General features: G+C 47.7%; 6 protein-coding genes across 6 annotated transcripts; 3 read left to right on the top strand and 3 right to left on the bottom strand.

Annotated features, from left to right (window-relative positions):
• Positions 1–1,065: 1,065 nt before the first annotated feature.
• On the bottom strand, positions 1,066–4,664 carry K441DRAFT_533612 (uncharacterized protein; the record flags this gene model as incomplete). Its single annotated transcript, XM_067642299.1, has 9 exons — positions 1,066–1,418; positions 1,623–2,083; positions 2,132–2,389; positions 2,449–2,557; positions 2,624–3,208; positions 3,257–3,643; positions 3,694–3,886; positions 4,252–4,275; positions 4,341–4,664. Coding segments are annotated over 9 exons (2,694 nt in total), but the record flags the coding sequence as incomplete, so codon positions are not given.
• A 207-nt stretch (positions 4,665–4,871) lies between these two features.
• On the top strand, positions 4,872–8,916 carry K441DRAFT_651441 (uncharacterized protein). Its single transcript, XM_067647195.1, has 12 exons — positions 4,872–4,977; positions 5,025–5,656; positions 5,719–6,263; positions 6,312–6,419; positions 6,468–6,694; positions 6,746–6,776; positions 6,823–7,007; positions 7,059–7,989; positions 8,050–8,235; positions 8,288–8,438; positions 8,485–8,583; positions 8,636–8,916. Exons 2-12 carry the CDS (start codon positions 5,042–5,044, stop codon positions 8,657–8,659), a joined length of 3,102 nt encoding a protein of 1,033 aa, XP_067509997.1. The 5' UTR covers positions 4,872–4,977; positions 5,025–5,041; the 3' UTR covers positions 8,660–8,916.
• Positions 8,917–10,113: 1,197 nt separating this feature from the next.
• Positions 10,114–11,276, top strand: K441DRAFT_651437 (DUF1014-domain-containing protein). Its single transcript, XM_067647194.1, has 2 exons — positions 10,114–10,422; positions 10,523–11,276. The coding sequence occupies exons 1-2, from the start codon at positions 10,265–10,267 to the stop codon at positions 11,019–11,021; spliced, it is 657 nt and encodes a 218-aa protein (XP_067509996.1). The 5' UTR covers positions 10,114–10,264; the 3' UTR covers positions 11,022–11,276.
• A 640-nt stretch (positions 11,277–11,916) lies between these two features.
• On the top strand, positions 11,917–12,946 carry K441DRAFT_702400 (class I glutamine amidotransferase-like protein; the record flags this gene model as incomplete). Its single annotated transcript, XM_067653401.1, has 5 exons — positions 11,917–11,944; positions 12,015–12,107; positions 12,293–12,618; positions 12,705–12,763; positions 12,831–12,946. 5 exons carry the CDS (start codon positions 11,917–11,919, stop codon positions 12,937–12,939), a joined length of 615 nt encoding a protein of 204 aa, XP_067509995.1. The 3' UTR covers positions 12,940–12,946.
• Positions 12,947–13,106: 160 nt separating this feature from the next.
• Positions 13,107–15,437, bottom strand: K441DRAFT_651432 (uncharacterized protein). Its single transcript, XM_067647193.1, has 3 exons — positions 15,359–15,437; positions 14,778–15,296; positions 13,107–14,712 (listed from the first exon to the last, which is right to left on the bottom strand). Exons 2-3 carry the CDS (start codon positions 15,192–15,194, stop codon positions 13,441–13,443), a joined length of 1,689 nt encoding a protein of 562 aa, XP_067509994.1. The 5' UTR covers positions 15,195–15,296; positions 15,359–15,437; the 3' UTR covers positions 13,107–13,440.
• Positions 15,438–16,123: 686 nt separating this feature from the next.
• On the bottom strand, positions 16,124–16,503 carry K441DRAFT_651431 (uncharacterized protein). The gene has a single exon (XM_067647192.1). The coding sequence runs from the start codon at positions 16,477–16,479 to the stop codon at positions 16,252–16,254; it is 228 nt and encodes a 75-aa protein (XP_067509993.1). The 5' UTR covers positions 16,480–16,503; the 3' UTR covers positions 16,124–16,251.
• Between the last annotated feature and the right edge of the window lie 219 nt (positions 16,504–16,722).

The raw sequence follows: 16,722 nt of genomic DNA, 5'->3' as shown, positions 1-16,722 counted from the left end.
CTGCGTCCCAGAGCCTGATGGTGTGATCGAACGATGCCGACGCGACCCAGCTTACCGTCCGGCGAGAAGGCGACGGCACTGACCTCACCCGAATGGCCCTCGAGCGTCTGCAGCGCCGCTCCCGTGCTCGCATCCCAGAGCCTGACGGTGTGATCGAGCGATGCCGACGCGACCAGCGTGCCGTCCGGCGAGAAAGGCGACGGCGCTGCCTCATCCAAATGGCCCTCGAGCGTCTGCAGCGCCGCTCCCGTGGCTGCGTCCCAGAGTCTAACAACGCGATCGAACGATAACGATGCCGACGATAACGATGCCGACGCAACCAGCTTGCCGTTCGGCCGAGAAGGCGACGTCGCAGACCTCACCCGAATGCCCTCGAGCGTCTGCAGCGCCGCTCCCGTGCCAGCCGTCCCAGAGCCTAACGGTGCAATCGTACGATGCTGACGCGACCAGCTTGCCGTCGCGAGAAGGCGATGTCGCGGACCTCATCCGAATGGCCCTCGAGCGGTCTGCAGCGCCGCTCCCGTAGCTGCATCCCAGAGCCTGACGGTGTGATCGAACGATGGCCGACGCGACCAGCTTGCCGTCCGGCGAGAAGGCAACGGCGCAGACCAAATTCGAATGGCCCTCGAGCGTCTGCAGCGCCGCTCCCGTGGCTGCGTCCCAGAGCCTGATGGTGCGGTCGTCCGATGCCGACGCGACCAGCTTGCCGTCCGGCGAGAAGGCGACGGCGTTGACAATGTCCGAATGGCCCTGTAAAACTTTTAAAATATGGTATATTACCGTAACAGGGTTGCAGCCGACGCTGTCTCTTTCATGGCTTTGGGATTGGGAGGATGAGCTGAAGACAATATGATCAGATTCGTTACTTAACGAGATTAGGTTTCGGTGATGCTTGTCGCGCTCATGCTTTTGAAGTTCCTGCGAAGTTTCAAAGCGCAATGTGCAGCCACGGTAAACGCAAGTGTAGGTATCGGGGTCGACGGCAGAAGATGCTGGCTGTGTCGAGACCCCGTTTTCAAGTGCCGCTGAGGAAAGCTTAACAGAGCGTAAACGCACGGATCTTGGAATTGTTGGTGGTGTATCTTCGTGGTTCTCCCTCATGTGGCGCTTGAGTGCTTCCAAAGATCCAAAACTTAAACCATAAGAACAACTAGAGTTATTACATAGCAGTGGCGGAGCATGGATGAGTTCGTGTTGCCTACGAAGCTGATCATTTGCAAATCCAGTCGTCGATTGTGTGCAGCCGAAGAAACGACAGACAAAGGCTGTTGGCCCGTATGTAGATTTGAATATAGACAATTGTCCATTCGTAAGACCGGGAAAGCTGTCGGACCCAAGTAATTGATGTACCCGATTCAGATAACTATGTAGCATATTGCTGAACGGAGTGGGGTCTCGCTCTTGAGACCGTGTAGTATCTACGTGAGCACGTTTAATTAGCAACTATCTTTGGTCTCGTTCCAAAGATACGGAAGCACAGCGCAAAGAGCCGTGGACGTGGGCGTACGCCCAAGTGGTTCCGAATATCTTACAAACCGAAAGGCACGTACTGATTCCACGCGCAGAGTGGTCACAAAATGTACTCATGTTTCGCATACATGGAATAGATTAACTGTACATACCAAAGTTGGTTTCTAACTGTTTCCTCTGTTGCGAATCTCGGAATGCAACTATTTTGCTGGCCAGTCTGTGAATTTCAGGGCAATCCGCTAAATAAGCAAGGCGTCCATCGACTGAGAGAAAGCGATCTCGCGGAGGCGCAGAATTGCTCAAATTTTGCACTTCGTAGCGCTTTTGTAAATCAACAAGTCGGCCAAGTTGATGGCGAAGGGAACCGGATTCGTTGGTATTGAGACTACCACCGGCATGAATATAAGAGGAGAGATGGTCAATCCAGTACTCATTTGCATACAAGTAGAGTGCGTGAAACCCTCTACCAACATTGGCGGTACGGTGGTCTTCCGGAGACCTAGCATTAATGAGGCCGATACTAAATCCAATGCATGCAACGCATGCCGTCGTGAGATCATATTCCGCTTTCGGTTGCTTCAAAAACGGGCCGCTAAGTTTATGCACAAGATATCTTACGGAAATTAGCCGTCGCCAATGTTGAGCAACGTGTCGCCCTTACTCGTGAACGGAGAAGTGAACAAATGTCACTATCCCGTTAAAGCCATCCTCAATCAGCGGTCTGCAAAGGTGCAATACTGTCTCTGATAGTTTCTCGCCCTCATTCGGAGTATCGCCAGCTGTAGGGAAAGCTAGAGCATTTTGGAGTTCAAATTTCTGAAGGGGTCGTTTTGCGAAGGCAATCCACTCCAGAATACGAATGGCCTTTTTAAAACTCTGGGGGCTGAGGTTCCTAATTCTATCAAGGATCCGCTCATAGCTAGTAAAAGAGTAAGCAACAATACAACAGATTATGTGTAGGCCATATAGCGCACTCACAAATCCTTCAGACCTGTTGGAAGACTTCGAACAACAGTTTTCAACTCGCTAGTGCTATATACATCATCTTCCAAGACACCTAGTACAAGCCGGACCCACAGAAACATCCCTTTTCAAATATGCAAATTATCAGTAGCTTATTATTTGACGCTATATGGGCGGATACTTAGCTGACCCTCGGATTTCGTGACAATCTCCTTTTCAATACCAGATATTACACGTTCGTCAACTTCGAGGTCTTGGAATTTCTCATACATTTCGAGAATTCTCTGATGTACAAAGCTTTGGATAGCTGCGTTGATTGAATTGCTTTCATCGTTGAGAGACAGAGTAGGCCCTTTTGAGAGAACTGCAGTGATATAACGAACATCTCTGCTTGCAATCAAGATTTTGCACGCCACCCCTGACACACCACCTGACGCATAGGGTAGTATATCTCTTAACACAACTTTTTGCTCTGCGTCTTCACATTCGTCGAGTCCATCTATGATAATACGAGGTCCTTTTACGGAGGAAAGAAGATTTGCAAGTATCTGCTTTAAGTTTTGCACGGAAGACGTGAGACCTTTTAAGATAAATTCGTCGTAAATGTATGACGAGAGGTCCCGATTGTGCCTTAGGAGTTGCGCGGTTAACGACTTTAGAACTAGAGCAGATTGGGTTGAGTCAGCCGACAAGTAGCTGCAAAAGTGAAACAAAACAGTAGATTGACGATCCTGTCGCAGAAACTGGATTAGCTTGGAGCATAGTATGCTTTTGCCTGGCTAACGTAAGTGACTATTTTTTGATTAACCGATAGTGAACTTACCAGATCCTGGCTTCCCCTTTAACCACAATAACGGCTGGGTAGGCTGGTCTTTTGACCACGCCCTGATCTTTGAGTTCCTCACTATCCATTCCGATGTTTCTGGATAGCAACTGCACAAAAGCCGATCAAGAAGATCATCTTGTTGGTCCTGTTTAGTTGCTGTGCTCCCGAGCCAAGAAATTACTGATTGGACTTGGGCAGCAGATTGCTCCATCTCCCTCTTTGCCGCCGCCTGGATTGCTCGCTGCCTCCATTCCCTTGCTTCAGCAATTGCAAAAGCGTTGGCCTCACGATCAACCATATCAGTATGTTTCGCCAGGCTCTCTAAAATACACTTAAAACGTGCGTCGAATCGTCCCCACGAGGAACTGAAGAAGCATTTCCACCCTAATCTAAGTGAGTTAAGGACATACAGGCTAGGAATGAATGCCACTCACCACGTCTTCTGAAGAATTTATAGGCACTGTGATGGAACTCCAGTATGTCGGTATAGACAATAGCAAGAACTTGTTGAAATTCCGGATTATCACTGAAAGTGTCGCTTAAACGATCGAAGCGAGGAAGGTTTTCTGCAATTTGTCCGTACGCAGATATAAGTTTCTCGAATGCTGCCGTGAAGTCTGCGGCAAGCTGATGCTCTCATTAGTTTCAAGAACTGCTAAGTTTGGCAGCAACAATACGGGTTGAAAATGATAAATTATAGGCTGTGAATACCCATAGTCAGATTCGACAGCTGTACCGCGCAATTTTGGGATATCGACTGTTTCTCGGTAGAACTCCATCTCCTGCGAAAACACTTTGAAAAAAGGTGTAGAGAAGCTATTCCAAATTGTCTTTTGTTGTATTTTGGATATTTTGGTGCTCACGGAATGATACTTTTCTTTTGCATGCCAATGGAATTTAGAGAGACCTTCGTTTTCTGATTACTTGACTTATCAAATACCACCGGTTTCTAAAGTAGTAAAAGTGCTTGACAGGACGAAACTTTAGATTACCTGCAACATCAGTCTTACTGGAGCCTGCGAATCCGTAATTATTAGAAGCCACCACTAAGAGTCGTCGGGTGTTCCGGTTTATAACTTACCCAGATCCAAGGAAGATATGGCGTTCCGTTGCAGAGTACTTCGATTACTTTCGAGTAGTGTTCGAGTCCGTCAAGAAAAGGTTGGACCCGTCGCATGTTACGAAGACACTGCCTTGCAGCAAGTTGCCGCTCAACTTCTTTTGCTGCATTTCGTACATCTTCCAGACTAGAAGACTGGAAGTTATGAGAATCCTCAACAGAGAATTTCCGTACCGTTTGCTCAAATTTGTTGAAAGCATCTTGGAACGCAAGTCGAGCTTGTGGAGCAAGGGCTTTCGGCGAGGTTGAGGCTGAGGGGCCCGAGCTCCCGGACACCAGGCACATGGCGAGATGCTTTTCCAGCAGACTTATTATTGTCTGTGAGAAAGAAATTGATGTCTCTGCTTCCGTTGTGATGGGCCGTTTCCTACAGTCCTCCTGAAGAGCGGTTCAAAGAAGTTATGGAGGCGTAATGAACGAGGCGGACTCGCTTTCAGCCTTGCCAACAATGTGCACCAATGCTAGGCCCCCTGCATGTAGTCTTTAGCCTCGCTTTGACGACTTTTCGCTTTCTCTGTGCAACCAGAGTAGCTCATAATGTTATTGACGACAATGAGTGTTATGACCTCTCTTCGCTGACTGGAGTGCCGGAGCTATGGTATGACTTCATATACTTGTATGAGAATACAGTGTTAACTTCCTCAGGCAATCTTCCACATGCCATGGCACCTCCGCAAGCTTTCCCTTCGAGCGTACCTGGTGAGACAAAATTGCAGATGAGGACGGCTGAAGATTACGCACAGCGAGGGTCAAATACTGCCCTCGTACGCTCCGACGAATTTGAGCTGCATCAATCCAAACGCCGCCGGCTGGATACTCATAATGAGAGAAGCGTGTGCATTACCCCAACGGAAGCAATAAAATACGAACAATGGAGTACAGCTGGATGTATTTCACGAGAAACACTTCCTAACCGAAAGGAAGAGGTGTATTCCTTTGAATGCCATCAGAATGATCAGGCCTCCTTCAACTGGAGTTTGGAGATGCCTTTGGAAATTCAGTATACTGCTTCAAAATCTGCTGAGGCTTCACCAGGACTACATCTACAGCAAGATGCAACTCAGGTGTGCTCTACTAATGAAGTGTTATTTCAAAGCTTCGACTCTTCTACCGTGTCACTGTATTACTCCCAACATTACCCACCCCTTTCTGATCACGGCCATGCTGCTAACCTAGCTTATCTCTCCACCAGACATCAATCCACTGGAGTACTGAGAGAATTAGCAGACTCTCCTATTAGCTGTTCAATTGTAAATGATCAAGTCTGCTTTGGTATGGTGAGTTAGTGTGCCTCCATCAGTTCCCCTCCCATATACTTTTCACTTACTTCTGCCAAAAGGTTACTGGGGTGCCCGCTCGTTTTTCTTCTTGCCATCTGCCGCAGAATATTTTTAGACATCCAGTTCAGCTACTAGAAAGTGGAAAATTCTCACTGAAAGGTATACCATTTGTGGAAGGCGTCGTAGGTCCACGAGAAGCCCAAGTACTCTATACACTTTCACAGGATAGTCAACTCGACATGCAGATCTTTCTCTCACCTTCTGATAACTGCATAAAAGAAGGAAGAAATCAACGTGCCGCAGCGCTTACTATAATTGTTTATGGTCCCTTAGACCTCTTTGATGATGTGGGAGATTTCTTCCAAACGTGTAATATGTATCTACAGGACCCTGTGGGTTGTGATCGAAACGTCAGATATTGCAACCCCCATCGGCTGTCTGGCCTTGACGTAGAGGCTCCCATGACTCTCGATCTAGATTCAGCTCATCGTCATATGCACATAAGCGAGATAAGCGGGAACATCGATCTCCTCGAAGGATTAAATGCTCCCATAAATCTACCGGAAACTGAATCTCCTCCGGCATTAGTAACTTCCCTTTTTCGGTAAGTATTCTATTTTTTATTCGTCTAAAATGCTAAGTGTGGGCTTAGACATCAAAAACAAGCTCTGTATTTCATGGTTAAGAGAGAGCGTGGGTGGGCTTTGGATGAATGTGGAAAGGACGTGTGGAGTGAAGTGATGACCCCGAATGGTAAATTGTACGAATGGCTAGCTTTTCTTTCGCAATCAAGCCCTAATCATGCTAGATACATGAACAACATTACCAGAAAGACACAAATCTCAAGACCGCCACAGTTCTGTGGAGGTATACTTGCAGACCCAATGGGACTTGGGAAATCATTGAGTATGATATCACTTATCGCAAACGACTCCTCAAATACTTCTCAGGATATGTCGGAAGAACTAAAAGATATGAATTGCTACGAATCGTATCACTTTACCAGCGCTACCCTTCTCATCGTGCCACCACCTTGTGAGTAACCTTTCACCTTTGCCGCAGTTAGAGATTTAATGCTTTCAACAGTGATACCGACTTGGGAAAATCAATTCAAAAAGTAAGAATTCGGCTAGCATGCTACAATGCCTGTACTAACAGCTTAGACACCTAAAGGAGGGCACGCTTGTCATCCGTCGGCACCATGCTGGAAAACGCATTACGAAGAAGTCACAGCTCGATAATTGTAATGTCGTTATTACTACATATCAGACTACTGAGTCGGAGTGGAGGAAAGGATCAGGGTCCTTATTGTTCTCTCTGCACTGGCGTCGTATCATTCTGGATGAAGGTTTGTAGACATCATATACTGTTATACCATTCCCAGGCTAAATCTCCACAGCGCATTACGTTCGAGATCGCTCAACAAATACGGCAAAGGCAGTCTGCTCCCTTCATTCTGCTTCACGGTGGGCCGTCACTGGTACACCTTTGCAAAACCGCCTAACTGACCTCGCAACGATTTTTCATTTTCTGCGCGTTTGCCCGTATGATGATCCGAAAACATTCGATGCTGACATCACTCAAGTTTGGAAGTCCCGCCAAGACACACATGCCATCGAGAGACTAAAACGACTACTCCAGTGCATATTGCTCCGGCGTTCGAAGAATTCCATTGAACTTCCTTCAAGAGTTGACAAGTTGTTCGCCTTGGATTTTAGCCATGAAGAACGTTCACTCTATGAAGAGTTAAGAACAAGAGCTGTGCGTGTTCTGGACAATGCATTGGGCATGCAGTCCGGATCATCCTTTCGAGTATCGTACATGAATTCTCTACAGAGAATAAGTGATCTTCGTCTAATATGCAATCTGGGAGTGTATAAACGATCAACTAGTACACGCCAGATTAGCCTCGACGTTAACCGGACGAAATGCGAATGGAATACTGCCGCAGCGCAAAGAATGTTCGACTCCCTTGTGACGGTTGAAAATGTCTCTTGTTTTTCATGTTCCCTGGACCTGGATGCGACCGAGGACGACATGTTGGCTGGAGGACCTAGAGATCATTCACATCTGCACATTTCGCGTTGCCTTCGTATTATATGCTCGAGTTGCACCCAGCAGTTTTCAGAGTCTCCGAATGCTAATATATCCCTATGTGGCCATGTACCACAGTGCCCTGTGATCCCTGTCTCGAGGGGCTCTTTTTCGAACAATTCTTCAAATGTGTCCTCACCAAGGCCATCCGAATTTGCGCAAGATCAGGAGGGACTGTCAACCAAAGTCAAGGCTCTCATTACCGATCTGCAAAATCTACAGGAGGGCGTGAAGAGGTGAGTATTACGAAAGCCGACCTTTAAACATGCGTACAGGAGTAGAGCTTACTGTATTAGCGTCGTATTTTCCTATTGGAGGTCCACCCTCGATTTAATTGAGCAGGGACTTGATCAAGCTTCAATCTCTTATGTCCGATTCGACGGCAAAGTTTCTCCAGAAAATAGGCTAATTGCGTTGGACAAGTTTCGGCGCGAGCCGATGATCTCCGTCATACTTATGACCATATCATGCGCATCAGTTGGGTAAGAATACCATGCTCATTACATCATTTAAGAAACTCCTAACAAAGCGTAGTCTTGATATCACTGCAGCCTCTTGCGCCTATATCATGGAACCACAGTGGAACCCTACGGTCGAGGAGCAAGCCTTGGCTCGGATTCACCGAATGGGTCAGACGAAAGAAGTTACAACCGTCCGATTTGTGATGAAGGGCTCTTTTGAAGAGGTTTTTCCACCGATTCTCCACAGCAACGATTGCTAACTATAAATAGCATGTCTTGAAGGTTCAACGTCGGAAAAGAGAACTAGAAGACCTGCTTCTTTCGCAGAAGCCCCATACAGATGCTGAAAATGGTGTAAACCGGTTGGAAGTATGATAATTCGAGCCTCTTCGATTGACGAAACGGTCTAATAACTGCGTAGTATCTCCACTCACTTCTCAGGTGAACTAATACTTCAGCTGCATCCAAAGTTCTGATAACGGCCGCGCCAGTGATCTTTTAGACCGGGTTAACTCTGGAGCTCTATCGTGGAGCCGAGGCTGCGCTGGAGGCGGATCCTTTAGTATTATATATTACTATGTAATGCGCGTACCGAATGTAAAATTTTGGAGCTCTCGTTAAGGGGGGGGTAGAAGCTGGTCGTGCACATCGCTGTAAGCGTGGCTTAGAATCAGGTAATTGAGGTGGCTCGCTTGGGGGGGGGGCACGTTAAGGTGAAAGCTGGCACGCGATTGACAGAAAAAGTGAGACTGCAAAATCGCGAGATCCACGTTCTTATCGCCCACTACCGGAATTTATAGTCGTCTTTCCGTTTGACTACTTTTACTACTAAGAATACGATAGCCAGAGGCCTTCGAGCAGCCGTAGTAATTAAAGACTTTATTGTTGAGGCCCTGGAAGCCTATCGCGTGGTTAAACTCGATCGCGCCAGTAATACAGGCCTTCTGCGGCGTTGTATAGTGTTTTTGAGACCTATACTGCCCGTAGTAGAGATATTGCTTATTATTTTGAGAAGTATGGGGACGACTCTGCATCTGCAAAATGTATGATGAAATGTATGGGGGGGAGAGTTTTGGGGTACTCTCGCTTATTTGCAGTCTCATTTTTTTTGTCAATGGCGTGGCTATCCTCGGCGGTTAAGTTAAGCCCTCCCGGCACATCCGCGTTTGTAGATCGGCACCGCGGCCTTGGCGTACAGCGGTCTTCAAATTACTTAAGTTGGCTCAAAGATTTTTTGGTTTTTGGAAGCGATGCCTGGACTCGATATAGGTGAGTTTCGTGTAGATAGTGGTACCGTAAATCGTCTATATTCTGTATAGATGGTAAGCTTAGCGTCTGCTGCGGTAGTTCCAAATGCTGATATGTTAGACCGCCTTGTGCTGAAATCAACAAGGGGCACAACATCTTTACTAAAAGGAAGACAGAGAAGGTGAAGAACTGTTTTAAAGCTGAAAGGGTTAAGAAAACCAATTCGCTACCATATGGCCACTCTGAAGATATCAAGATGGAAATTTGGTCAGACCGCAGGGCCTCATTTCAGCTCCGCATTCTCTATCCCATCACCCGTCAATTATCGTCCTACGTTATCGATAAGAATTTGGCCAATTAGGAGGCATGGATTGAAGTGTTATATGCACGGTCCACACCATTATCGATAACGTCGTACCTTGACGGGTGATGGGATACCTGCCTAAAAGCCATTTGTGCATGATGAGCTGGAAAGCCTGCTAGGATCAGGGGCCGCTAGTAATTGTTCTTAGCGTGGTAGAGTATTCACCTAGACTCTGGCCGAATTTCAACTAGTGATGCGGTCGAGTATGGAAAACGTGATGAAGGATTGGTAGTTGTTCATCCGCCAAGAGGATATATTACCATACATTTCAGCCGAGTCAACAGAGGGGCCGAGTCACCAGCGCATTTACATACCCGCATAATACAGTCACTCACAACGCCACATCTTTTCGATATAAAATTCCCACCTCGCAACACTATCGCTCAAAACCTGTTACATACTCCCTCCTGAGTTTTTGTACTCCACGAATCACTCAGCATGGCGCCTAAAAAGAACGCCGGCGAAAACTCGAAGAAAGCCGCCGGCCAGGCCCGCAAGGCAGAAGCCGCAGCCCAGAAGCAAGCTGCCAAAGATGCACAAGGTGCCGCTGCGGAAGATAAGGAGTGGTCTAAGGGAGCCAAGTCAAACGCTAAAGCGCAAGTCTACTCTCCCTAGTTTGATATACATTTAAAGCACTTGCCCACCACCATTCTTTATCCAACTCATAAAAGGCTAACAACGGTTCTTACTCTATAGTGAAGCCGCCGCCGCCAAAGCTGCCGAAGCAGCGCGCAAGAAAGCCGAGAAAGAAGCCCTACTAAAAGAAGAGGAAGCTTCCCTCCCAACAAAGGCCAAAGCCGGGAACGCCAAAACCGCACAAAAGAAAGCCAAAGGCATAGACTCCGCGCTCTCCTCCTTCTCAGCACCCTCTACGCTCAATGCCTCTGGCATCGACAACGCTCTCGATGCGCTTGACCTGACGCATAACACCACCGACAAGGTTGATCGACATCCCGAGAGGCGGTTTAAGGCAGCGTATGCGCAGTATGAGGAGCGAAGACTAGAGGAAATGAAAGATGAGAAGGGTTTGAGACGGCAGCAGAGGATCGACCAGATTAGGAAAGAGTTTGAAAAACATCCGGATAATCCGTTCAACCAAGTCGCCGGTAAATATAACTCAACAAGGGACGAGTTGGCGGAGATTAGAGAGCAGGAGAAGGAAAAGACGGAGAAGAGGTTGGCTAGTACGACGTAAGAAGTTTTGTTGAACGACATTGGGTGAGATGGGCGTATCCTGGATTTCTGGGACATCGGGTTGGCTGGGTTTTCGACGTCATGCATATCTATTCATGAGTGATGAGTAGATGAGAACTTGACGAAGTGCTCGTCGAGCAATCGGGATGTTGGTGCCTATATTGATTTGATATAGACTGGGTGTTATTCACCCTATTTTTAATAACCCAATCGGAGGAATATTCATTGGACTGTCTTCTAGGCTCGTGAAGATGACTTTTTTGCTTGAACATATGCCGATATGCCAAAGTCACTATTGAATGCTGTTCTCTGGATATACTGGTATATGGAATTATGTGACAGGATTCGGGAATTTTTTTCTGCTATATCAACTGGACTCTCTGAAACTAGATGATTCGAGCCTTTGCCATACTTGACTACTGCGATAAAAATAATTTAATCCATAAGAGACGGAAGTGTGACTGCTAACAGACAAGCTGCTATCCCTGTATAGGAAAGTCAAAAGTCTCGGCTCCGTTAGCCTCCTACGTGTCTTTTCACACGGAATTATGAATGCTTCAACCCTTATTCATTTCCGTGGTAGAATGAATATCAAGGATTTCCCATAGAAAAGTTCAAGCAAGTCTGGAGGCCGATTATATCAGATGGTTGCTCCACATACCGTGGCTCCGTTTGACCTTTGTGTGCAGGCCGTGAGACAGAGCTTCGTTTCCCATAACTACAACCGTTGCATTAACTTATATAAAGAATTGAAATTTCTCTCACTACTATACTCGCTACCCCAATTTCTGTTTATCAACTTTAAGTATCCCTTTCGAGCGCAAAAATGTAATCTTTCTTTGATCACTGTTTTGAACGAGATGGAGTCTACTTCTACACCTAAGGCCATCTTCCTAATGACCGACTATGGTCACGACCTTACCGGTACATAAAATTTCTCTTTTATGTCTTATCTTACGTCTTCAGCACTATCTAGAGCTAGCATACTTCCCAGAAGCCGTCGTCCCCTACGCCACCTTCAAATCCGCCGGCTTCTCCATCTCCTTCGCAACCGAAATCGGAAAACCCCAGAATGCGATAAAAAGATGTTGACCGGCCGGGCGCAAAAACCGCTTGCCCGTTCATCCCGCAATCCCTCTGGCCTTAGCTCAAACTGCAGAAACCGAACCCCTTCAGGGCGCAAACCAACGCACGCTAACCCTGCACAACTCCATGCCCTCCAGCGCCGAGTTCATCACGCCCTCGCCTGAACCGCCCCCTCCTTCTCTCTAGATGCGCACCAACTCGTCTCCCTCCCCGGCGGGCACGATAAGGGCGTGCAACAAGTCATCGACTCGGCCAGCATCCAGCAGCACCTGGTATCCTACTTCCCGCAGACGCGCAAAGCGGGCGGTGCGGGCAAGACCATCGCTGCCATCTGCCACGGCGCGCTGGGGCTGTCGGAGGCTAAGGGGCTCGACGGGCAGAGTGTGTTATTCGGTGCGAGCACGACGGCGCTGCCGGGGGCGATGGAGCAGGGTTTTTTTTGGGCCACGAGGGCCGTGCTGGGGGATTATTATAGGACGTATGGTGCTGGGAGTGAGAGTGTTGAGGCGGCGGTGAGTGTTCCCCCCCTTGCTGCTTAGAGGACTTTTTTCTTGTTTGGTGTTGAAGTGTTTTTGGCTGACAATTTGGGGTTGGGTAGGTGAGGAGAAGTTTGAGAGATTCGGAGAAGCAGTATAAGAACAGTCATTCAACGAGCCCGTAAGTTCGAGTAGTTTTGACATGAGCGGCATAGAAGAGAACGTGATGCTGACTATTATTAGGATAGGTTCGTCGTTTTTGATGAGACATACAATTATGTGAGCGGCAGGTTTCCGCCGGATGCACAGCTTTTGGCTAAGAAAGCCATTGAGGTCGTTAGGGGCAACTTAAAGTAGCGATGGATGAAAACTTCAATTTCAAAACTTTCGTTGCGATTAGCGTAATGAGCTGTTTCATAATTACTATATACCGGAGTGTGGAAGTAATGGTGGGATCTGCGTTTGTTTTAGATTCCGAAATTTACGACAAATTTTCTCAAAGTTAAATAAGAAACATCAAGTAATATCATAAAATTTATGAGCTTGCTACATATAGTAGAACTTATATGATAGAAAAGAGAATGAGGGAATCTCCCTAATCATGGATCATCGTTAAAGCAAATAAAACACATGTCCGAGCATCCCGATATACTCAAACACACCCGTATACAATGAAACGCATCCCACGCTCATAATGCAGAACTGATCCTCCGCCTCCTAAAAGTTCAAATACGCATACAACGCCATCCATGCGCCATGTAATCTTGAGCAACTAGTACAACACCCGCAAACCAGCTAACCAGCCAGTGCAGGTAGCACATTAAAGATGAAGAATAAAATTAGTCATACATTACTTACCTATGCGCCTCTTCCTCTACCCCTCCTTCCAGCACCCTGGCCTGCTTCTGAATATCCAGCCCCACTTGCAACTCTTCTCATACCAATTCCTCCTAGTGAGCTGCCCTCCCCGAATCGGTTCATGGGCACACCGCCACCCATACCCATTTCGCTATATCCCCCAACACTGCTCTGTGTGCTCATCGGAACGCCTCCCATGCCAACTTCCAGGTGCGGCGCGATAGTCCTAATGTTACTCGTGATCTCCGGAATCGGTTGCTGCCAACCCGGTGGCTGGTACTGATACTCCCGTGTCTTCAATGGGCCGCAAGCGTCGCTGAGGAGTTTCTCATTCAATGGATCGTCGGGCGGCGCATCTCGCATCATGATCATAAGATCTTGATCTACGTCTTGGACTGGTAGAGGTGCTGGAGTTGGCGCGGCAGCGTTTGGCTTACTACCGATGTTGGCAGGGAGAATAACAGGGTGGGAGGTGGGGAATGGGTAGGCGCGGGAGGCGAGGGCTGCGAGGTCACCTAGGGCACTGCGGGTTGCTCCTCGAGTGGCATGGTGAGATTGAGAGATTGTGCGCGACATATCGGTCGCGGCAGGGGGGGATTCGGAATCTTGCTCCATCTCATTATTATTCGAAGGGCCTCCTTCATTGTCAGAGTTGTTATCATGGTTGACGCCGTTAGCACCGTTTGTGGTAGTATCTTGGGTGGTAGGGTCGGAATTTTTCATTCTCGCGAAGAAGTGAGCTGCAGCCATAGTAGCAGTATTCATAGCCATGGCAAGCTCCTTTTCAGTGAAAAGACGGTCGACTGAGAAGGCAGGAGCCTCAAATTGAGTGTGAATAGTCTTCGCCTTGGCATCGCGGAACGGTGATCCCACCCCAAGCTCAATATTTCTTCCAACAGGTCCAGGCGACCCGTTATCATTTTCTTCAAAGGCCTTTCGCTTACGTTTATTCTCCGCTGCCGCCGCCGCGCTAACTAAATCGTCTGGATCCCCAACTCGATGCCTAGTGTGTCTTGTTTTTCGGTTGCTCTGCGCTCCTCCAGGGCTCGCGGGGTTTGCGATGCTGAATTGGTTTGGATGTAGAAGAAGAGCATTACTATCGGCAAGATCTAATTGTTCCTTTTCTCTTAACAATCTTGTCCGTCTCGCTGTAACACTTTGGGTAAGTCTTTCGCGAAGTGTGCCAGCCAGGAGCCGATGTTCTTCCTCCGCGACGTGGACTTTGTATTCATGGGTACTCTGAAGTTCGTGCTTGCTGCTTTCGTGCTTGTTCTATTTGGAGGGATCGATTAGCTTTAGATCGGGAAAACGAACGGCCAGAAAGGTTTCGCGCTCACCCAAAGCATCGTCAGGGCATAGTCTCTCTCCTCCAGAGCATCATTTACTGCCTCAACAAACCGAGAGTAGTACGCTCCAACTTGCGCAATATAATCAGTTCCAGCGCTGGGTACTGCAGGCACGCTGTTCCCCATGATAGATGCAATCAATTCTGCGGCTTCCTCTCCGTTGTCATCTAAGGGCTTATTAGCGTACGGGTCTGCCTTCATGATCAAATTCATGTCGGCTTGAACCGCCGCCAACTGAGCCCTGTAGTGGCTATCCCGATTATCTGAAAAGGATGCCACCATGTCTTGTAGTTTGTCAGAGAGCATATTCCTTCGTTTGTCGCGCTTCGAAACAAGCGGTTGCGGGGAGGTTGCGGAATGGCCCAAAGGGAAGTTGTCAGGTGGCGAAGCACTTCGATTACGCGCCATGACTTCGGGAGGCTTATGATTTAGATTCGGGATGTCGGTTTGCTGCGGGAGGCCGCAGGTGGAAGTTTGAGGAGCTTTGCGATTGTATGCGAACGTCCAGGGCTGATCGAGGGTGAGTGAGTGATTAGCAGGAGAGAGGCTCAAAGAAAAGAAAAAATATTTACATCAGGTGAGAGGTAGCTAAAGTATGACTACGTGGTATCTGGTATTTGGTAAAGGAATTTGTATGAGGATGGACAATTGCCTTTCTTTTCGCTGTCAATACTCTGAGCGCACTGCGGAAGCATGACCGCCGGCCCAGACCGCCTTGCCCGAATTAGTTAGTGAAGAGGAATCGGATAAACAATCGCCGATGTCATCCCTCGGTCTCTCCCCATGTTCTCATTCGCTAATATATCACGCAGACAAGGTATCATATTGCATGAAAAGTCTATCTGGATTCTATTATCTGGAATACTTCAAAAGAAATTTAGCAAGACGCGAACCCGGACGGGGCCCGTTTGATATAGGCCAAGGCAGCATCAAGCTGGCATTCGCCAAAAAGTGTGGGCGATTGTTATACACATGCACCGAATACTTCATTATCTCTATTAAGTTACCGGTGAAAAGTCATATCAAATAGAAAATGCCCTCTTAATAGCCATCACAATCCATCTGCTGCAACAATAGAGTGTCGTAAATGAAGAGCTGACAATCTTCCCTGGCCCCCAAGTCACCATGTCACCGGATCTTAGCTGTGGCTACTCCAAGTTAGTCAAACCCACCCATATGCTGAAAGCTTCTTAGTACACTCACCTCTTACATCTTATCAAGGCAAACTACCCCCGCATAAGAAGAGGTTCAGCTGCGCATCGATGTCACAAGCCATAGGTTCAGCTCCTATAGGCCGCACACCATCTGGCCAAGTCACCCCAGGACAGCCAGGGCTCTCTAGATTGACAACATTTCCAGCAAAAGGATCACCGTCGATATCTGAGAGATCGTACCAGACCTTGCCAGCATCGGGGTCAACAGTGTACGCCAGGTCCATCTGAGGGTTACCATCATAGAGACCGTTTTATGACGTCAGTATTTTGATTGAAATGCCACCTGTGACGGGGTCCTCGCGGAATTGCTCATAGTAGGTGTTCTCCGGAAGCGTGACCCATGGGCTAGTGGGGATAGCTGAGCCGACAGACCAAATGTAAATGATGGATTGTGGACAGTTGTTATAGATGGTTACGCTCCCAACCGCGCTGACCATGGGTGCGAAGATCGCTAGGGCGGAGATATATGGGAAAAACATCTTGGGTGATCAAGTGGATATGCCGCTATGAGCAGAAAACCAGTACTGATGAACCTAGTGAGAAGATAAGGCAATGGGGAAACTTATGATCTTATATACTGCAGTTTATAAAAGAAAACACGGCGTACTAACCTGCAGCCGCTTTTACGGGGTGACATTCAATGCTCCGCCTCATCTTTAGTTTGTGCTCTAACCGGTAATGCGAACTGTCATGAGATCGAAATCAAATCCAAGTGCTCGTGA

Source organism: Cenococcum geophilum (genome assembly GCF_001692895.1).
Source record: "Cenococcum geophilum 1.58 unplaced genomic scaffold K441scaffold_2, whole genome shotgun sequence".
Lineage (NCBI taxonomy): Eukaryota > Fungi > Ascomycota > Dothideomycetes > Gloniales > Gloniaceae > Cenococcum > Cenococcum geophilum.
Note: the sequence above shows the minus strand (reverse complement) of the source record. Positions and strands in the feature narration are given on the sequence as shown.

Bases quoted from the DNA above. Each gene is read 5' to 3' on its own strand.
- K441DRAFT_651437 (XM_067647194.1), top strand. From the start codon at position 10,265: ATGGCGCCTAAAAAGAACGCCGGCGAAAACTCGAAGAAAGCCGCCGGC. The intron at 10,423-10,522 runs GCAAGTCTACTC...CTTACTCTATAG, and splicing joins GCCAAGTCAAACGCTAAAGC to TGAAGCCGCCGCCGCCAAAG.
- K441DRAFT_651431 (XM_067647192.1), bottom strand. From the start codon at position 16,479: ATGTTTTTCCCATATATCTCCGCCCTAGCGATCTTCGCACCCATGGTC.
- K441DRAFT_651432 (XM_067647193.1), bottom strand. From the start codon at position 15,194: ATGGCGCGTAATCGAAGTGCTTCGCCACCTGACAACTTCCCTTTGGGC. The intron at 14,713-14,777 runs GTGAGCGCGAAA...CCCTCCAAATAG, and splicing joins ATGCCCTGACGATGCTTTGG to AACAAGCACGAAAGCAGCAA.
- K441DRAFT_651441 (XM_067647195.1), top strand. From the start codon at position 5,042: ATGGCACCTCCGCAAGCTTTCCCTTCGAGCGTACCTGGTGAGACAAAA. The intron at 8,439-8,484 runs GTTTTTCCACCG...AACTATAAATAG, and splicing joins TGAAGGGCTCTTTTGAAGAG to CATGTCTTGAAGGTTCAACG. The intron at 8,584-8,635 runs GTATGATAATTC...ATAACTGCGTAG, and splicing joins ATGGTGTAAACCGGTTGGAA to TATCTCCACTCACTTCTCAG.